Here is a 21,399-nt window from a genome sequence, read left to right as displayed (position 1 = left end):
AGGACTTGGATGTGTGAATGAAGAAATAAACATAATTTAACAACTTTATTAGTGTAAATGTAGGGTGTGTGTTTATGAAATTTATCAACAGTGGTTGACAATTCGTGCTACCGAGAATATATAAAGGTAAACCAATTTTCTGAACTAGAGATATTTTCTAACATTTTAATGTTCTACTTTTATCTGAACAATTTCTCATAAGTCATTTGTCGATTTCATGCATTTTCGTTAGGATAAATACATTTTCTTTTATTTGCTTGAGTTATACTATTATAGGAAGTTCACATAAATATCCTGTTATATGAAATAGTTTCTAAATTATAGCGACTATTTCATTCATTGAAATGGAACACAAAGGAACACACACCAATATTCATTGAATTAAATAAATATCAAAATTTCATTAGTTATGATTATGAGTTAATTAAATCTAGAACACCATGAAAAACCTGAAAGCACTGGATGGCCGTTTCATCCTATTGTAGGACTCCTCAACAGTGAGCACCCACGATTCCGCCTCGCGAGGTTCGAACCCAGAATCTATCGGTTTCGTGCGTGAATGCTTAACCTCTAAACTACTAAATCGACCAGCATCCAATGGTGTTAATGTTCAAATCCAACTAAGTCACGAAAAATCAATCAAATAATTTTATAATTCCTGTCTACAGGGAAATATTTTTCATGTTTTACAAATGTAATTGTTATTTCTTTTATATACATTATATTGTATATCACTTAGAGTATGATAAAATATACATGATATTAACTTTATTTGGCTTATATAAACTGTTAAAAACCAATAATTTTTAGATGGTGGTTGGAGGTAGTCAACAGGAGACCCTGGACCCAGGTTTCGGGCTACTTGACAGTCGTCAGCAAAGTGTACCTATAATCTTGAGGGAATTGGTGCTTTAGGACAAAATATGAGTTTTGGGGATCTAACGACCACAATAGAATTGTTTTGCAATAGTTTGGATTTTAAAAAAACAACTATTGGTCAAATTTGATTGATCACTGGGTGATAATCAATGTCATGTGTGTCAAGTCATTCCTAGTGCAGATTAAATGCTATCGACTATGTTGCAATGTGGTCACTAGTTCAGGTGACTCGACATTGTGTGCACTATGTTAAGATAAGATAGTGGTTGTAAGTAGTCAACAGGAAACCCTGGACCCAGGTTTCGTGTTACTCAGCACTCGTCAGCAAGGTGTACCTGTAATCTTTAGGGAACTGGTCTATAGCATTCGATCTGCACTGAGAAGGAATTGACACACATGACATTGATCATCACCCAGTGATCAATCAATTATGACCAATAGTTGTTTTTTAAAATCCAAACTATTGTAAAACAATTCTATTGTGGTCGTTAGATCCCCAAAACTCATATTTTGTAATTTCATCTTTGTGGAGCTTGTATGCAGATGTATGCTTAGGCATTTCTTACCATCCGCGCACGTAGTCGATTGACGAACTTATCGATTAAATGTTTAAAAACTTCCATGGCAATATCGATTATATATATTTTGTATGAATACGCTTGATTTATGTGCTTGGTGGACCTGGTATCTTCTGGGTGTCTGTAGAATACACTTTCTACATCTTACCAAGACTTCTGGATCGAGTTAACTGAGTTGGGGACAGCGGACCAGTATAGCCTATTGAGTCTCTGAATCCTTGGTTCTTCGTTCTGTTCCGAGTAAAACGAATCAGTAGTAGCATTCAAGTTCACGAACATAACAAATTCAATAGAATATTAAGAAGTAAGAACGTATTTTATAAAATCTTATCAAATAACTCTGAAATATATCCAACATTTCACCCTAATATAATCTAGTTCAAACTTTTTTAAATGTATTCTAATCATCAACATTATAAATACCGTAATTCATTATAGTTAATAGTTTTATATCAATTCGACGCCCAAATACTATGAAATACTATCTGATGAAAGTTTTTTTAGTCGAAAATTCTTATAATGGAATGTTTTAAAAGAAATATCTGTATCTATGTGGTTACAATGATTATGAATATCACAAATGTTTAGACCTAAAGAGAATACCCTTAGTTTTTCATTATCTAATATCGATACTAGATATTCACATTATGAAATAACTAATATGATCTTTTTCTGGTTATATGATAGTATATTTTCCTTTCATTTGTTAATATAATACTAAAGATAAAAGTAATTCAAAAAAAAAACGATTAATCCCATCTCTACCATCTCAAAACTATCTTAAGACAATATCATAGTACTGCTTTGTTTTAATCTATTGAAATAAACCTTAATGATTAATGTAAAGTATTTACATGTTTTCATTATTGTTAGACTAAGGAAAATGATTATTAAAAAATAATAATCACTTTATCATGTATCCAACTTAATAGAAACAATCAGGTTTCTTCAAAATGTTTCTAATGTATATTTGTATTTAGATATGTAAACTATTTATTCGAATTACTGAATATATATGTTTAATATGTATTGGAAAGACAATAGGTATGTGATTATTATTATATATGATATCAGTAAAACATTAAGAAAAGAAAACGAAGCATTGGATATCTAACTTTCTATGCAACTATTCAGCTGTGTACAATCACCATCTCTCTAGATATGAAATTCATAAACCGTTAGGTCTAATGGTAAAGACCTAATTGTTAGATCAACAGGCTGCTTAATACATAATAGTTATATGTCATCATTTTAATAGATATAAATTAATTATCTCAATAAGCTGTATCAAATGTTGTTACTTACATATCTATTGAACATAATTAGTGAGAATCTCCAAGTCAAACTTATCTATTTTTTACGGATTATAATTGAATGTTTATGAACATTGTTTATAAAATTAGGATTGGACCATATGATTGAGATTTGTCAATTATAATTAACTACCAATTAATAACATTCTGTAATATAACTATAATTATAGTTTTCACTGAATGAATTAAATGTACAGTCATTTAATTCACGGATGTACTGAAGACAATGGTGGACGGTCGCATAATATTGTTGAATGATTAAAGTTAGACATTAACACAGTTGGATGCTGGCTGGCTCGGTGGTCTATAGGTTAAGTGTTCGCACCCAAGATCAAAGATTCCGAGTACGAATCCCACGTACGGCATCGCAGATGCTCACTACTACTAAGGAGTCCTATACTAGGACGAAACAATTGTACAGTGCTACAGGTTCCCCATATTGATCTGGTTTCAATGGATTCATGAATTCAATCATTAAAAATGAATTAACTTTTTTTCATTTGAATTAATCTATCTATTGAGAATAACCCAATAATTCCATTATTTTTATGTAGTAATTAAATTATAAATTAATAATGAAGATATCATAAAATTAATTATTTGTTTATGGTTATTATGTAATATGATAGTAGTATAACAATCTCTAAATGATTACTTCCATTAGTTTGTTTTTTATAATCAATTAGATGCTCTACCTCCCTCCCTCCCTCCCCCTCTCCCCTCTCCCTCCCTCTCTCTCTCTATATATATATATATCCATTAGAAACGACACATGGTAACAATTGACATATTTTAATAAAAACATATTCATAGTATTAGTAAAAGAGATGATTAGAAATGATAAATTTATTCATAATTAATTTTTATTGAATAGTAAGTAGTTAAGTGCATTGATGTTATTATGACTATAGATTTACATTTAAAATAATTAGGCAAAAAGGACTATTTAGTTAGTTGATAAGACCTTTTTGAATATATAGACAATTTCAATCTTGTTTCATTCGAATATATTTTTACTGGATGCTTTAAAAAAAAAACAACAACAACCAGAACATAGAAATATTCTAAAGAGAAAGAATATGTATTTGTAAAATCTCAGCGAATGAATTTGAAGTAAATCTAGAGTTTCACCTGGCAATCTGATCCAAGCTTTTTCAAAGAAATATAATCAAACAACAAAGTTATCGAATATAAATAGGTACCATGGTTCTCCGATTTACTGTATACTGAATAAGCCATCCAATCAACGTTTACAATGGCTTATTCAGTATACAGTAAACCGAAGAACCATGGTACCTACTTATATTCGATAATTTTGTTGTTTGATTATATTTCTTTGAAAAAGCTTGGATCAGATTGCCAGGTGAAACGCTAGATTTACTTCAAATTCATTCGCTGAGATTTTACAAATACATATTCTTTCTCTTTAGAATATTTCTATATATATACTTCCAGATCATAAATAATGCCCTTATAATACAAAAGTATTTTGCCTGAATTTTCCGACTGAATAGTTTAGTAAGATTGTTGGATTGGTGTCTTTGTAGTGGCTTCGCCGCTCGACTGATGCTGAGAAAATGACCTAATTTGACTATTTAGAGGAAATAAAAGAAGTCTTAACAAGGTTTTCGTATGTGAATCTGAGCAAAGATCATTATCATGACCTAAAAATGTGTAATGAAGCATGTACCTTGCTTTGCGCTGGAATGCACGTATCCTGGCTTAGTAGTATTTACTTTAGACTTCATCGGTTGCTTAATTACTTACGCCTGTTACACCTTGTCGAGTAGCATAGGCCGACCACCACCAATCTCCATTCAACCATGTCCTGGGCAATCATTTCCAGATCATTCCAGTTGCTATTCATCCTTTTCATATCTGCTTCTATTTTCCAAAGTAATGTGTTGTTTGGCCTTCCTCTTTTCCTCTTCCCTTCACGATTCGAAGTTAGAGCTTGACTTGTGATGCAGTTTGATGAGTTCCATAATGCATGTCTTATCTACTTTCATCCTCTTTTCCTAATTTCCTCTTCAGTTATAATTTGGTTTATTCTCTCTCACAGTAGGCTATTGTTGATGGTATCCAGCCAATAGACGTTGAGTATCTTACTTTGCCAATCGTCACCTTTACGTTTACTAACCAAACTCCAACAATTATTATTATGATTATTATCTAAACCAATTCATGAATTCAATCAATTATATAAATATTTTCAATAATTGATACCAATCACGTATTTTCGATTAATATATACATATAAATAATTTATTTATCGAAATATCTTGTGTACATATTTAATGTATCATATCAAATGAAGATATATTGATGTTCAATGGTATTTTACTGTATAGAAATAAATTCTTATGGAAGTAATTAAAAAGAAGTGTTTATAATAATATAAAATAAACTTCACCAATATATTAAGATAAATTATGTAATAATTAGTGTGAATTTATTCAACTAACTACATGTTAAGTATCAGAAGGGGTTTTGTGGAGATTGTAGTAATTTCAATAATTGAAATCATGAGTCAATTGAAGCTAGAGCATAATGGAAAACCTAGAAGCACTGGAAGGCCGTTTCATTCTATAATGAGACTTCTCAATGGCAGTGCCCATCCACGATCATGCCTCGCAAGATTCGAACCAAGGGCCTGTCGATCTCGCGCGCGAGAGATGACTACAATCTCCACAAAACACCCGATATGAACCAATATATACTCACTAGTGACTAGCTTCATGAAGTATTTCCTAGAGTTCTAGTGAGAAGCCATGAACAGTGGAGTTCAACCGGGTCATTTGTGAGATAGTAACTCACTGAAGACAATGGTGGACAGTAGCACAATATCGTGTATTGATTGAAGTTAGACATTAACAATATTGGATACTGTTCGACTCAGTGGTCTAGCGGTTAGGCGTTCGTGTGCGAGACTATTAGTTTGTGGGTTCTAATCTCGCGGGGCGCGATCGTGAATGCGCACTACTGAGAAGCCCCACAATAGAACGAAACGACCGTCCAGTGCTTCTAGGTTTTTCATGGTGGTCTAACCTCAATTGGCTCATGATCTCAACTATTGAAATAACTCCATGTTTGTTTTTTTTCTTATTCAAATCTTTCATATATAAATACAACGACTAGAATATCTTATTTTCAACTTGACATTAATTGTTTATAGAGATCTTGTTCAGTCTAAAGAAAACTTTCATTTCATTGACTGGCATTCTATTGAAATGACTATTTTACAGTATACATCGTAAATTGAGCTTAACCTTTTCGTCCCTATATATAGCTCATCAGTAGTGCATATTAATAACTTTTCTAGGGTTTCCTATTCTTGTGCCAGATTCCTGAAGAGTTTCATGCCGAAATGGTAAATCTGTTCAAAGTTTCATGACTTTCAGTATATGCCTAACTAAAATCATTTTGTGATGTACACCATAAAATGCAATTATGTCCACGAGTGGGTTACGCTAAAAAATCCGATTAACAGACATTTACATCTAAAAATTATCCAGTTCATCGATTAGAAGCAAGAAAAATATTAAGCTGAGTATGCAAATTAAGTTACGGGAGCTGAGTGCTATTAACCGCTGGGTTCGCTATCCTTTCTAATTCAAATGAAATCGGAAATCTTGATTATTTGATCTTAACTCATCATTTAAGGTTACAGGTATCATGCACGCAACGAGATCTACTAACCTTATGTCCATAGTTTTATGCTAATTTTATGTAAATATATTCTGTTGTGGTGTACGTTACTTATGTTTGAAGATATAAGTAGTATATAACACCAGTGAGAAATGGAATGTTTTCGAGCAGGAGATTAAGAAAATTGAAATGAAGAGAAGAAAGAAGGGAATTAAATGTAATCATGTGAAAACAGGAATGAAGAAACAATAAATCTTATAATAGATAATGCGAAAAAGATGAATAAATAATGTATCTGATGTATGATTTTTACATTTTATTAAAATACTGTATGATTGTACATTAAACAGTAAATAGGTCTTCCTCCCCTCCCCCTCAGCTGTGTACTCGTTCATTACACTATGAACTATTCCACAGATTTTCAAGTGTATTTTGATAAATAGTTATTTATTGAAAAGCTGATCTAAATAATTGAGAACTGATAGGCTAATTGTAAGCACTCTTTGGTCATTATTATTATGTAATCATCTTTACTTAATAATATATTATCTAGTCAAAAGAATTACCTTCAATACTTCCCGACGGTAGCTGCTACCTTGAAGCGTTGGTCAGGCTTGCCTATTGTGATGACCCAACCGAGCTCCATTGGCTGGAACACATGTTCCTGTAAGTTTTACCATGCCAGGCAGGTCAATTGGAGAACGGTAAGACTAAAAGCAGCAACTCAAGGTCTGAGGGCGAAGTCGTACTGCTGACTGTAGAGGGGTGTGACAGCAGTAAGGTGTTTCCCTCGGACAACCAGCATCCGCAGCGATGCTGCCTTCTCACAAGGAAGGAAGGGGTTAGAAAAGGTCGGCCCTAAAAATGTCACACCTCACCTTACCTCACAGATTTCCGTCTCCGGCGGTAAGGCTCTTTGAAGAACGGAGCTAACACATTAAAGACCTCCCACAAAAAGGCCGTGCGCGACCAGCCTCAAGCAGTTGTCCCCAGGGCTCTGCGGTCACACGCTCAAGGCGTTAAGGCCGATATTAATCCGAATTCCTTTTTAGATTCCTCAAGAAATACCCTTCCACGGTGTGGGCAGCCGGGAAGTGACACCAACCCTCATACCCGTAACAGCGCACTAGACCAAGTTGGTCGCATTCATATCCTTCCTACACCTCTTAATACCACTGTTATCTCCCCGACTAACCGTTTTCACGTCCTTTTTTCACCTCGTACCGCTAGGGCAAACGATTCGAGTACGCGGAACGTTATTCCTGGTCTCCTGAAACCACTCTCTAAACTACATATAGGAGCTTTTAACGTCCGAACACTGTGCCAAATAGGACAACAGGCTTCCTTAACTAACACTTTTGAATCTCGCGCCATCGATGTGTGCTGCGTCTCCGAAACGCGCATACAGGATCCGAGTAGTGACTGACCTTCAATACTTTATTTAAACAAAATAAGAAATTCTTACCTCTTTCTTTTTTCTCATTTAAACAGAATGAAACAATGAAACATGTAAATGTACCAATAAACAAAATACAATCAATTGAAAAATGTACAATAATTGATAATGAAACTATATTGGATACAGATCATTGTAAAGTGTTTATTGAACAACAGAATAATCAATATAATATACAACACAAAGATGATCCAATAATTTTATGCAGATATGTACTTGATAAATCTAGAATAGATCAAAATAGAAATAATGAATTATTTGATAAATCTACTAAATTAAAAGACAATACTACTTATAAATCAGATCAATTGTTAATAAGTCTTACGACAGATGATATGCATGAACAGAATGATGATGATAATAATAATAATAAAATGAATTCAAATAATATTATATTAGCTATTAAATCTAAAACACCACCAATAAAGCGTAGAAACACTGCATTTGCTATTAAAGCTAAATCTGCCAGATTAAAACAACCTTTGAATATATTTATACCAGCAAACATTCGTTGTCATAATAAATTATCAGCAGCAATATCTAAAACCAATGAAACTGATTGTATTCAATTGAAAAAGAAAGAAGAACTTACAACTTTATTTGAAGATGAACAATCATTAAAGAATCAAGACATTACTGCTACTACTAATACTACTAATACTACTGATACTACTACTACAATTAATAATAATAATACACCATCAGATAATTTATCAACATTATTCTATTCATCACTATCTAGATCATCAAGTTTGAATGAAATTAATGAATTAATAAAAAGGCATTCATCTTCTTCAAATGAATTATACAATCATTCAGACACTGTTCATAACAATAATAATAATAATAATAGTCCATTTGAACATCTTAAAAATACTGAGATTAATAATAATTCTTATTTAGAATTATCAACAAATAATGATATAGATTATGTAATTCATCTACTGAAATATATACAAACATTTGAATATCAATTAATGAATGTGATTAATTTAGCAAGAAATACAATTGATCAGAATAATCATTCTATAAATGATGATGATGATGTATTAAAATTGATAAATGAAAACTTAAGTAAGTGTGTAGATTGTTTATTTATATCACAGAAGGGTTTTTGTAGATCTTATAGTAATTTCAGTGGTTGAGATCATGAATCAATTGAAGTTAGATCACCATGGAAAACCTGGAAGCAATGGACGACCGCTTTATCCCATTGTGGGACTTCTCAGTGGCAGTGCTCATCCACGATCATACCTCGCAAGATTCGGACCCAGAAACTATCAGTCTCGAACGCGAACGCTTAACCGCTAGACCACTGAGTCGACCGGTATCTAATAGTGTTAATGTCTAACTTCAACTAATCCAAGAAATTGAGTGATAGATCCACCATTGTCTTCATTGAGTTACTATCTCACAACTGACCCGATTGAACTCCACTGTTCATGGCTTCTCACTAGAACTCTAGGAAATACCTCTTGAAGCTTTTTACTAATGAGCATATATTGATTCATATCAGTGGTTTTGTGGATATTATTGTCATCTCAATGGTTGAGATCATTGTTTATTTCCTTCTTAAAATATTATTTTACATGTAAAAATTTCTTTTTTTTTCATTCGAAGTTTCATTATTTTCGATTTGTGAATAAAGCATTAAATTTTCAAAGTTAACAGAAATAGTTCATTGGACAGTATATTAAATTAGATATTTCATACACATAGTTCCTTTTATCATTTTGAAAAGAACAAGAACAAAGATTTTAGCAGAATAGTATGAATTCATTTTATTTCGTTGGTTCTCGTTAATTTGTAATTTGGTAATTTCATCTCCTTGGGTAGTAACATACCTTCAGATATAAAATATCAATTCAAGACTGATCCATATAAACTCTTGAAATGATATTGTTAAACTTACTGATTATGTCATTTATCTTGGAAGTTTTATCAATTCTAGTAAGTTTATATTTGACAGAATGTCGGCTTAGATATGGAAAGCTCGTGTAGGCTTTGTTTACTTGAGTCAATTATGACACAGGAGAGAAGGTTGTCTACTAACAACGAGGCAAATATACTTCTCAGCAGTTCATTTTGTTTTTCTTTAACTCTGTCAAACGTGTACTTTAAAAGTAGAGGATTTTCAAAAGTTACTAGTGTAGTGTGTGCTACTTATATTGACATAAGTAGTATATGATGTTAGTCGTCAACAGAAGGCCTGGCAGCAGAGACACAAGAGGATAGAACAGTAAAGAATGGGAACAGAATGCCATTTGTATGAAAATGTAAGAACAATGATGTCTGAGTCATTTTGAGACAATCGATGGACATTTTACGAACTAAGCATTTACTTTATGATTGCTAGATTTTAACAAATCCTGTAATTTTGTGTTAAATACATTCGATTGTCCCCACTAGTGTTCTTGTTCACTTTACTGGTATTTTCCCATATATATAATACGTCGGTTATCATAATATTTTTACACTCTTCCTCAAAAGTCATTTATGTTGAATCTTTTATCTAAACTCTGTATATTTGATGAATTACATCAATGAAATATCGAGTACAGTCGATCCAAGTTTATTTCACTGAATTATACTCTTTAAATAACATCTTCAAACTCTAATCTTTCCGATTACTGCTTATACTTTTACTTATCGACAATTGCATCTCTGTGCTAATGTGGTGTGGCAACTTGAACTGATGTACGTACGTACGAAGTTCTACTTTGTTAATGACTGACTGACTGATCTTGTATTCATATGATAGTCACCTTGCATTATAGTGTATTCATTCTATGGTTCTTTATTTTTACCTTTTTTTTTCTGATTTCCTTGTACATTATATTTATCTGAGCAACTTTGATGAGTACATGGTAGATACTATTTTCATTGTAACTAATCAACTTTATTATAAATTTTTAATTATTTTCTTTTAGATAATGATGAATTATTAACAGGTATTGGTCATATACAAATGTTAATAAATGGAAATCTTACAATGTTACGTAAATTATGCAAAGTTTACTTAGAAACTAATTCACAAATAAAAAAACAACAATCAATGAATTACATTCCATTAAAAAGTGATTTAGAAGGTTATTGGAATTTAATATTATTACAGTATAGACGTTTTGAATCACAATTTCCAATATTAATTAATTGGATTTCAAATGATTTTCGTAATGAATTACAAATACTTATTAAAGAATCTCTTGGTGATCTACCTAGTTGTTCATATGAATTCATTAGTTCTTCATATATGAATAAAGATTGTAAGAAGAACTCTACTAAAAAAACAAATATAGCTTCATATAAAAAGGTAGGTTATCTATAATGTACGCGTTTTTTTTCCTTGGAAATAAGTGATGATGAAGATAGTATCCGATATCTAGTTGGAACAATCGTTTTAGGAATATATATAACACCTCTATCGATAAATATACCTTCTTGGTGAAAAACCTAGAACACTCTAACAGGTTGTATTAATACAAAAAACAATGATAAGTCAGCTAAGCGCTCATGAAAGGTCTTTCTCATTTATCGTATGATTATAAAATGAGGTGCCTTAATCTATTCGCGCTATTTTACGCTACATTAAGAGGTGATGTAATATTAGCTTATCGCATCTTAAACAATGATTTTGATATTATTATAATTTTTTATCTTCTTCTATCTAGGAAAAGTAATTTAAAACGACACTATCAATAAGTTTAATAGGCAAGATTAAATCGTTTTTATTTGAGGATCGTTTCCGGCGTCATGTTGTGATTTACTTGAATTCTTCTTATAGAGCACGTTCATAACATTGTTTGCTGATAGGTTCAAAGAGAGATTATATCTTTATAAAAAAATCATGTAAATAAACATAAGTTTCTCAACTTTTTATCCTTTTCACTGGAGAGTGAAGATAGAAAACAATATAGAATTTACTGCTATAGGATATTAGTTCTTTTTATGAAACGTGAGAACAATATCGTAGCAATTATTGATCATTTATAAAATAGAGTTGTACAAACAATGTTGATTTTATCCCTATAAAACATGTTAAGGTTAAGATTCTAAGAAAAATATCCATTTTTGGTGTTGTTGGTTGGAATTATGAGGAAAAGCATGGAACACAATGGACAGATTGTATACAGTTAGATGATTTGGACTTCGCAAGTGACCTAGTTCTTCTACCCTATACACATCAACAAATTCAGATGAAGCTAACTAGTGTAGCAGCAGTCTCTGAATCAGTAGGCTTTAACATACACTAAGGAGAAACCAAGATCCTCAAATGCAACACACAGAACATCAATCAAACCAATCCCACTTGATAAAGAAACTTTGGAAGATGTGAAATCTTTCACGTATCTGCAAATCATCATCGATGAACAAGGGGGATCCGATGCAGTCGTAAAGGCTAGGATTGGAAAAGCAAGTGCTGCATCCCTACAGTTAAAGATATATGGAACTCAAAACAACTGTCTGTCAACCAATATCAAAGCGGGAATCTTCAATACGAACATCAAGACAGTTCTACTGTACGGAGCTGAAACGTGAAGAACTACTACAACCATCATCAAACATGTACAAGTATTTATAAATACTTGTCTTCGCAAGATACTTAATGTCCGTTGATCAGATATCATTAGCAATAGCCTTTTGTGGGAGAGGACAAACCAACTTCCATCTCAAGAGGAAATTAGGAAAAGATGTTGGAAGTGGATAGGACATACATTGCGCAAATCATCAAACTACATCACGAGGCAAGCCCTAACTTGGAATCCTGAATAGAAGCAAAAATGAAGTAGAGCAATAAACACGTTGGAAACAAACATCATATGAATGTATAGCAACTGGTGCCAACTGAAAAAGATTATTCGGAATAGAGTGGAATAAAGAATATTGATGGGTGACATACTCTTCGACGAAGAATAATAGACATTCATAAATAAGTAACTAGGAAACCATAGACTAACTAGAAAAATTTTTATAATTAAAAAAGTATTTTTTTCTATTTTCTCAAATAATTACCTTTATACAGATTGAAATCATGAGTCAGTTGAAGCTAGACAACCATGGAAAACCTGAAAGCACTGGACAGCCGTTTCGTCCTGGTATGATACTCCTCAGCAGTGCGCATCCACGATCCCGCACTCCGCGAGATTCGAACCTCAGTACCTATTGGTCTCGCGCCAAGCGCTTAACCAACTAGCTTCAATTGACTCATGATTTCAGTCTGTGAAATTTCTAAAATCCCCGCAAATCCCTTCTGATAATTACCTTTATAATCGATTATTATTTAATAATAAATCAATATTTATTTTTTTTAACTTTTTTTCTAATATTATTGAATAAAAGAAATTATCTGGAATCAATAAAAATCATGATAAATCGATACAATTACATAGAACAATTCAACAACGTATTAATAATGCACGTAAACAATTATTAGAAAAACAAAAAATTCTACATGAAAAACATGATATGACTATGATTACAAATGAAAATGATACTGGTGATAATTCTACATGTAAAAATACATATTTTTATACAATTGAATATTAATGAAAAAACATGGTTAAGGTATACATTTTATCATATATATATATATATTCTCTGAAGAAGTGACTTACACTAAGTCACGAAACGTCAGAAAATCTAATTTTCTACTCATTGGGATATTATATATATATAATGTCTATGTAATATGGATACATCAATAGGCTTCTAAAGTATAAATTCTTTAGTTGTCAACATGAATCGAGTATATATTCTTCATAGGAATTATTACATGTACGGTGCATATCTGTGCATATAATTTTTGTAAATAATTTTGATTATATATAATTCATTTCTTCTACTCAAAACTGTTCTGTATTGATGATGATGTAATACAGATGAGAAATATTTTTTTTTCTTCATGTATCACTTGTTCGTCATATACATAAACAATATTGTACACTATTTCATTTTATCCCTTTTTTCTTAATTGTCTAATGTCTATAGCAATAGTAGTAGTAGTAGTAGTAGTCGTGGTGGTGGTGGTGGTAGTAGTAGTACTAGTAGTACTATTTTCAATCTATGTATCCATGGAAATTAATTTTCTCATTAATTTCAATGTTTATTTTTTTGTTTTTTAAATTAAATGAAACTTCTAAATTTATCATCATTATTTAGGATAAGGTAAAAGAATATTCTACAATAGAAATGAAGATTTATCATGTTTTTTTAATGTTTTTCTTTTTTCTTTTCTTTTCTTTTTTTAAAAAAAACAAAAGTTATTTTTATCACAATTCTTTTTTTTCTTGTGTTGTTTATTTTGATTGGCCAATATATAAATATTTTTCTTTATTTATATTTATAATAAATAGAATTACTTTTATTCATATGTGTATGCATTGAATAGGTTTTTGTCAATGAATTGTTCTTAGAGTAATGAACAATGTGATTTTTGTTTAATACTTTAATATGGATTACATTGTATCTATGATGTTGTAGTATGATTATTAATCTGTGTAGAAATCACATGCATCATGTTACAATTTTAGATGATTGAAAGAAGGTCTACAGGACGCTCTGAATCTTGTTATTCAGGACTCGTCAGAAAGGGATACCTCGCTGTAACGACCTACATCGTTCGTTGGTAACATTTAAGACTGTGACGTTGAGTAGTATGGGTTTGAAGTCCACAAGGAGGTATTTCTTGCTAAAGTGTGGTAGATATCACGAAACGTAAGCCCAGAGTTAGATGAATATAACACTGGTTACCATTTATTAGTTTATCAGAATAAATATATTTTAGTGGCCCGTGGATCTGACGCCCAGTTGGACGAACTAATGGATATGACATGAACATTAATCTTCTGTTTGGTTTTGTTTAAGCGGTTATAGTAATAAGGACCCAAATATGGATGAAGTTGAATAAATTTATTTCATGTATTGGTTTAATCAGACAGATATTAAGAACGAGAAGCAGGAAAGTGAAGCAGAAAAGTAAGTGTGCCAACTCCACTTGATATAGCGTGTGATGAATGAAGTTGATCAACCCCGTCTTCTCATTGTTCTATCGAAATTTATAAAAGGGAGTAATTGCTATGAATGAAGTAATCAATATACACACACACACTATCAAATAAAAATATTAAAGGTTATAAACGAATAATTAATAAGGTCAAAGGAAAGTAAATTATTTGGTATGTCCGAAAGTTAGTACAACCCATGTGGACGGCATATAGTAACAAAATTTAAAAAATAGAACCTACAAGCCTGTTTAGCCAAAATGGCTCAGTGGTAATGTCCTTAACAGTGGTATTGTGTTGAATAGGTTCACACTGCATGAAGAACACCATTCTTCTCTTAAATATGGATACGCTTTGGTATCGAGTACTTACCAGAGCAAACCCTGTTTAGACTGAGATTACTGTTGTTTTAGTCCAGCCACCTAACAGCACTTGTAAAGGTGTCTAGTATCTGTAAGGACACTAAAGTATTAGGTTCTCAACTTACAACAAAAACAGTCAGAAATACTTCAGACGTCTCAGATATATTCAAAAGCATGAGTGACACGCAGTGTGATCGAAGGGATGTATATGAAGAGAAAATTCTTGCATTTATTAAGCTAAGAGATAAATGAAATGAAAATACAAATATTCATTGCAAAAATACTATCTATTAAGACTATTTTAATCAGTATGGCCTATTGATAAAGTTATGAATAGCTGTATTGGTGTTATTTTATTAAATACTTTATGTTTAAAGGTAATGAACTGTAATCTTTCAGTAAGAAAGGGATTAAATGAAAATGGGAATAGCCAGAAAAAATATATGGGGTAAGGAATACCACTTGTTTGTTTCGACGAGTGTCCGATACTGTTATTATCTTGAACAAATAAAATTTTTAAATTTACCACGAGAATATTTGAGATGAATGGCGTTCAAATGTGTTGAACAGTCGTTAGCTAATAGATTTTTTAAGTATAAAGGGTAATGTTACTTTATAAACTGAACAGGTTCTAGATCAAGTGGTTTAACTATAGCACTTCCACTTAAAGCTGTGATAGTCTTGAGTTCAATCCTATGTAAGATTGTTAATAGATACTATTGATTTCCCAAAACTACAACTAATATTAGCTCATACTAAATAAATCTATTTAAATAATACTATATTCATCATTTTTACAGTGTACACACTAGTTCAAGTACTGTACTGTTCAAGCGTTCCAACAAAATCGATAGTTACAAATAATGACCATATTCTAGTCATTAAATGAATGAGTATGATTGTCATTAGTTTATTGTATACAACTATGTTTGTTTGATCTTTTTTTTCTGGAACGTTTTTCATAAAGTATAGGTTTACTACGAATTAGATTGTTTAACATTGTTGACAATGCTATAAAGAAATGACTACATAAATACATACATATACATTGTATAGTAATGATTTATTATCTAAAGGATAAACAATGAAAATTAGTTATTTTCTCTGTTCAATTGTCATTATGAATTCATACTTTATGATGTTATATTGTTGAATATTGTCAGTTTTTGTATTTCACTTTAATGAGATTGCCGCTTAGTTAGTTTGTTTTGATTTATTGTAGACAATTCTCCCTCTTTCTCTCTTCCTCTCTAAAACAAAGTTTATCGATTGTTAAGAGAATATATAATTTAGATTGTATGTTTAAACAATTTATGAAGTTTGGTTTTAGTAAGGGATTGATATAAACTAGAGTGATTGAATTTCATGGAGTTGTCATGTCCTTGTATGCTGTTGGGATATTCAGAAAAATATCCCAACAATTATCCTGTTAAGTCTAATACTATCTTTGGACTTGGAATGGTATCATTTTCCTATTGGTCAATACTTATTTCACGTGTCGTTTCCCTACTGGTACGATGTGATCTGTTTGATTGGTATATAAACAGAGTATGTTTGATATATAATGATTCATATCTCAGAGGCTGAGACTTGCGTTCTGGACTAAACTGGCTGGGCTGGACAGGAAAGCAGGACCAATCAGGACTCTAGGCCGTTCTTACGTGTTTTACTCGTCTTTGTTCCGATCGATAATTCGCTGCCATCTAATCTGCTGTCACAAGTTATAACATATGCTATTTTTTAGTAGTATGCATTCATGACCTCACTAGATGACAATATCTATCTTTGCTTATAATACATTTGAATTAAGGCAATATCGAAGTGATACACACAGTACGCATATATGCCAATAAGAGATTGATCAATTGTATTCTTAAACATTAATGGGAAGATTCAAGTAAACAATAATGCTAAGTGAATTTAACATTACACTTTTCTCAAAAACATTACCTTCTTAATGTCAAAAACTCCGTCTGTAGCTCTTATAGAGTTATTGCCGGTCCCTTAGCGCGGGTAAAAGAAGAGAGTTGGGCATGGGGTTAGCCACCCAATCCCGTAGAAAACTAACTCGCTAAAAAAGGCTAACCAAAAAAATAATTCGAACCATTTAAACTCTGCCCTGGGAGTTAGAACAAGGCTGTCTACTCTATCCCTTCCTCTTTCTTCTGGTGGTCGACTGGATTATGAAGACCTCGACATCTGAGGGAAAACATGGAATACAATGGACAGCTCAGAACCAATTAGACGACTTGGACTTCGCAGATGACCTAGCCGCCCTATCGCATACACACGAACAAATACAGATAAAGACAGCCAGTGTAGCAGCGGTTTGTGCATCAGTAGGCCTCAACATACACGCAAGGTACTCAACATCCATTGGCCCGATACCATTAGCAACAGCCTTCTGTTTGAGAGAACAAACCAGCTTCCAACTGAAGAGGAAATTAGGAAAAGACAATGGAAATGGATAGGACATACATTACGCAAATCATCAAACTGCATCACGAGGTAAGCCCTAACTTGGGAAGCGGAAAAGAAGGCAAAAGAATACAATTCGTCGGAAAATAGAAGCAGAAATGAAAAGGATGAATAACAACAGGAAGGAGCTGGGAGAGATTGCCCTGAGCAGGGATGGATGGCGAATGCTGGTGAGCGGCCTATGTTCCTTCACGAGGAGTAACAGGCGTAAGTAAAGTAAAAGGTTAATGTCAAAGTCATTATCTAGAGTACGATCTATTTTTTAAAATACTCGATTGTGATCTATTCAGTGTATATTTCAAATGAAACATCATCCAAACGTATTTGATGCTTGTAAAAATAGATTAAGTATAGGAATTATAACTAATTAATGATTTTATATATGAGATATGGACTATTATGAAAAGTTATCAAACATAAACGAATTGTAATTTAAATGGTTAATGTCATTCACATCAGTACGATCTGAAGACTTACTTACTTACGCTTGTTACTTACAATGGAACATAGTCCATCGACAAGCATTCTCCAACCCACTCTGTCCTGGGCCTTCCTTTCTACTTCTATCCAAGTGTTGTTCATTCTTCTCACGTCTGTCTCCATTTCTCGATGTAATGTGTTCTTTGGTTTTCCTATTCTCCTTTGGCTTTGAAGACTTCAAGTGAGGGCTTACCTTGTAACGTAATTGGGTGCTTTCCTCAATGTATGTCATATCCATTTCCACCACTTCTTCCTGATTTTTTCCTCTGCTGGGATCTGATTTGTTCTCTCCCATAGTAGGTTGTTGTTGATAGTGTCTGGCCAACGGATCCGAAGTACTTTGCGTAAACAAGTGTTAATAAACACTTGTATGTTCTGGATGATGGCTTTTGTAGTTCTGATGACTAATATTTAGTATTTCATTATGTAGTGAAAGAGAACACAAGTAAGGACAATCGAACATATTAAAATATAAAATTACAAAGCATCTTAGTAAAATCTAAGAACCATAAAATAAATACTTCATTAGCAAAATGTCAATCAATTATCTTGGACTTCACTGTTCCTTCATTTCCATACCAATCATTCTTTGTTCTCATTCTCTTTACTTTGATCTTAACTTTCTACTATCAGTTATTTTACAGTTAGTTATATAATATACCCTTGTGGGCCAGGGTAATTTTACATTGGTTTTCGGGAGAGCCAGACACCATAGGGACTTTCACGTGACAAACCCAACAGTACAGCTCAATCCCGTTTGACAGGAGAACCAGACCACGTATAGACTTTAACGCTACAAACTGAATAGTACAGCTCAATCCTGTGGTACAACCACACAGGTACCATGCACCCTGGTGGACCATTCACACCATTCATATACACATTCACATTACATGTACAGTTTTTCCGATCAATGATCGCGTGAATCAATTATGCACAGCACGAACAGGCCAAAGTTGACCTATCCCGCTTACATGACAGTCAAACTCGTCAATGTTAGCAATGATGACATGCTTTACAATGTCCCAATGACAATGGCCCTAGGGAACACTGAAAGGAAACCACCAGTATGAATGAAATCGGTTAACCAGCAAACCAATTTTTTGCATGAACAGTCAGCAAAAATTGCCAAAGCAATGCTGAACCATCCACAATACCAATGGCGAACCTTCAGCCTCATATGAGACCTTCAGCTCTACATAGTCGGATATTTCACTTTCTATTAATGATACATATTATTTATATCGATTAACATCAGTAGTAAACACCACAATTCTACTTATTTTCATGTTTCAAGTTTCTTAAATCTGAGTTATACGTCTTTTTCTTGATAGTTAAATAATTAATTTGTATAGTTACTAAGTGATTCATTAAAAAAAGAGAAGTAAACATATTCCATGAAATTACTAAAACTTGTATAATATTTTCATGTTGAAACTTGTTCCTTTTTAACATTGTACTGGTTTATTGGTTATGTTTATGGCTTTTATAAGTTGTAGGTGTTTATTCAATCGATTTTTAAAAGGTCATATATTATCTCATATTATTGTTACTGATCTTTACAAGTTAATCAGTACATGTTTATAGAACAATTTAGTGTATAAATGTTACTACATTTTATGATAATCATTATTATAAAGGAACTTGACTTTCACTATGAGACGTCATAATTATTCTAAATGAAGACCTCCTAACTCTCAGGGCAAAGTTTAAATCGTTTGAATTATTTTCGTTTTTTGGTTAGCGTTTTTTTCCAGAGAATTAGTTTTCTACGGGATGGGGTGGCTAAGCCCATGCCCAATCCTCTTCCTTTACCCGGGCTTGGGACCGGCAGTAACTCTAGAAGAGCTACAAGTGCATGGAGAGTGCTGGTGTGCGGACTATGCATCCACTCTTTGTGCTTCCACAAATTCCAATCTTCTGAATTCTTCTTGTCCCTTATTTTCTTTCCACATTTATGTTACTGTATTATACTCCTTGAATAAAATCTTCAAACCCTAATCTTTCCGATCACTGCTTATACTCTTACTAACTCTACCACTACGTAATTTGAGTCGACAACTGCATCTCTGTGCTAATGTGGTATGGCAACTCGAACTGATGTACGTACGTACGAAGTTCTACTTTGTTACTGACTGACTATGCTCCTCCACGAAGAGTAACAGGCGTAAGTAAGCAATTATTATAAGGTTTATTTGAAGATGGTTGAAGTTTAATTGCTTACATTATGAACTTTCATATCTACTTACTTACTTCGTAGTCTCATACAGTTGTCATATTTTTTCACTTGCAGCTTTTTCCATTGTCTTTGATAGATCTTCTATGGATTTCTGTTTGTCAGCTCTAATGCTCTTCTTCACTTGATTGTTTGGTTCTGTGTATTCGACTTATGCCATGACTTTCTGTGCTCTTGTTAAGCTGTTGTTAATTGTTGTCTGATATGATGAAATGAAAAAGCAAAATTACATTATTTTACTTGTTGCGATTTTTGTACAGCATTACTTCCTTTTATATCCAATGTGCTAATTACTCATTGTAGTTTTGTTTTGCTTCCTAATGTGGTATTTTAGTTGGTATAATATTAGTTTATTCAGGTGGGATATTTATTCAAGTTACGATATTCATGTATTAAATTAACATGAACTACACTCGGCATGACATGTAGCATGTGATGTTGTTATGACTCTAAGTACTTTTTGTATATGGGATTTCATCCTAATTAATAATCAAAATGAATGTACAATCAATGTATAAATGAGTGTATTTTCGACTAGGTTTGTCGTCATGTCTTGGGTTTAATAAATCTTCGCTTGTACTAGTTTTGGTGTTCTTACTTTGCGTTGTAGGAATTGCAGTGGTTCCTTGTTTTACAAGTATAAGTAATAAGTGATTCAGACATAACAGTCAGCGACGACTAGACATAAAAGTTGGCGACACAGTTATAACAATTAACGATTAGTCATCACACTGTCTTCTCGTTCTTCCTTTCTTGAATCCTGCCTAGGGTCCTCGTTCCTTTCTCCCAGTCTGTCCATGTCGTCCCATGATATTTTGATACCCGGTGTTGTCTATTCTGACTTTGGTGTTCAGGCCTCCCATCAGGGTGGTTGGATCCTTTCCTGAACACTTCGCTATGATTGATTGAAGCCTGTCGTAAAACTAATTTTTATCGTCGCCGTTCTTATCATTGGTGGGTGCTTAACA

General features: G+C 32.7%; 1 protein-coding gene across 1 annotated transcript in view; it reads left to right on the top strand.

Moving 5' to 3' along the window:
* Positions 1–13,354, top strand: part of MS3_00006070 (uncharacterized protein) — a 61,907-nt gene extending 48,553 nt beyond the window's left edge. Inside the window, exons 8-10 of the mRNA XM_051214169.1 lie at positions 7,910–8,948; positions 10,805–11,187; positions 13,215–13,354. Of these exons, the coding sequence (XP_051067319.1) occupies positions 7,910–7,914 (5 nt within the window). The 3' untranslated portion in view covers positions 7,915–8,948; positions 10,805–11,187; positions 13,215–13,354. The remainder of the gene's footprint in view (positions 1–7,909; positions 8,949–10,804; positions 11,188–13,214) is intronic.
* The last annotated feature ends 8,045 nt before the right edge of the window (positions 13,355–21,399 follow it).

Source organism: Schistosoma haematobium, chromosome 2 (assembly GCF_000699445.3).
Source record: "Schistosoma haematobium chromosome 2, whole genome shotgun sequence".
Taxonomy (NCBI): domain Eukaryota; kingdom Metazoa; phylum Platyhelminthes; class Trematoda; order Strigeidida; family Schistosomatidae; genus Schistosoma; species Schistosoma haematobium.
Note: the sequence above shows the minus strand (reverse complement) of the source record. Positions and strands in the feature narration are given on the sequence as shown.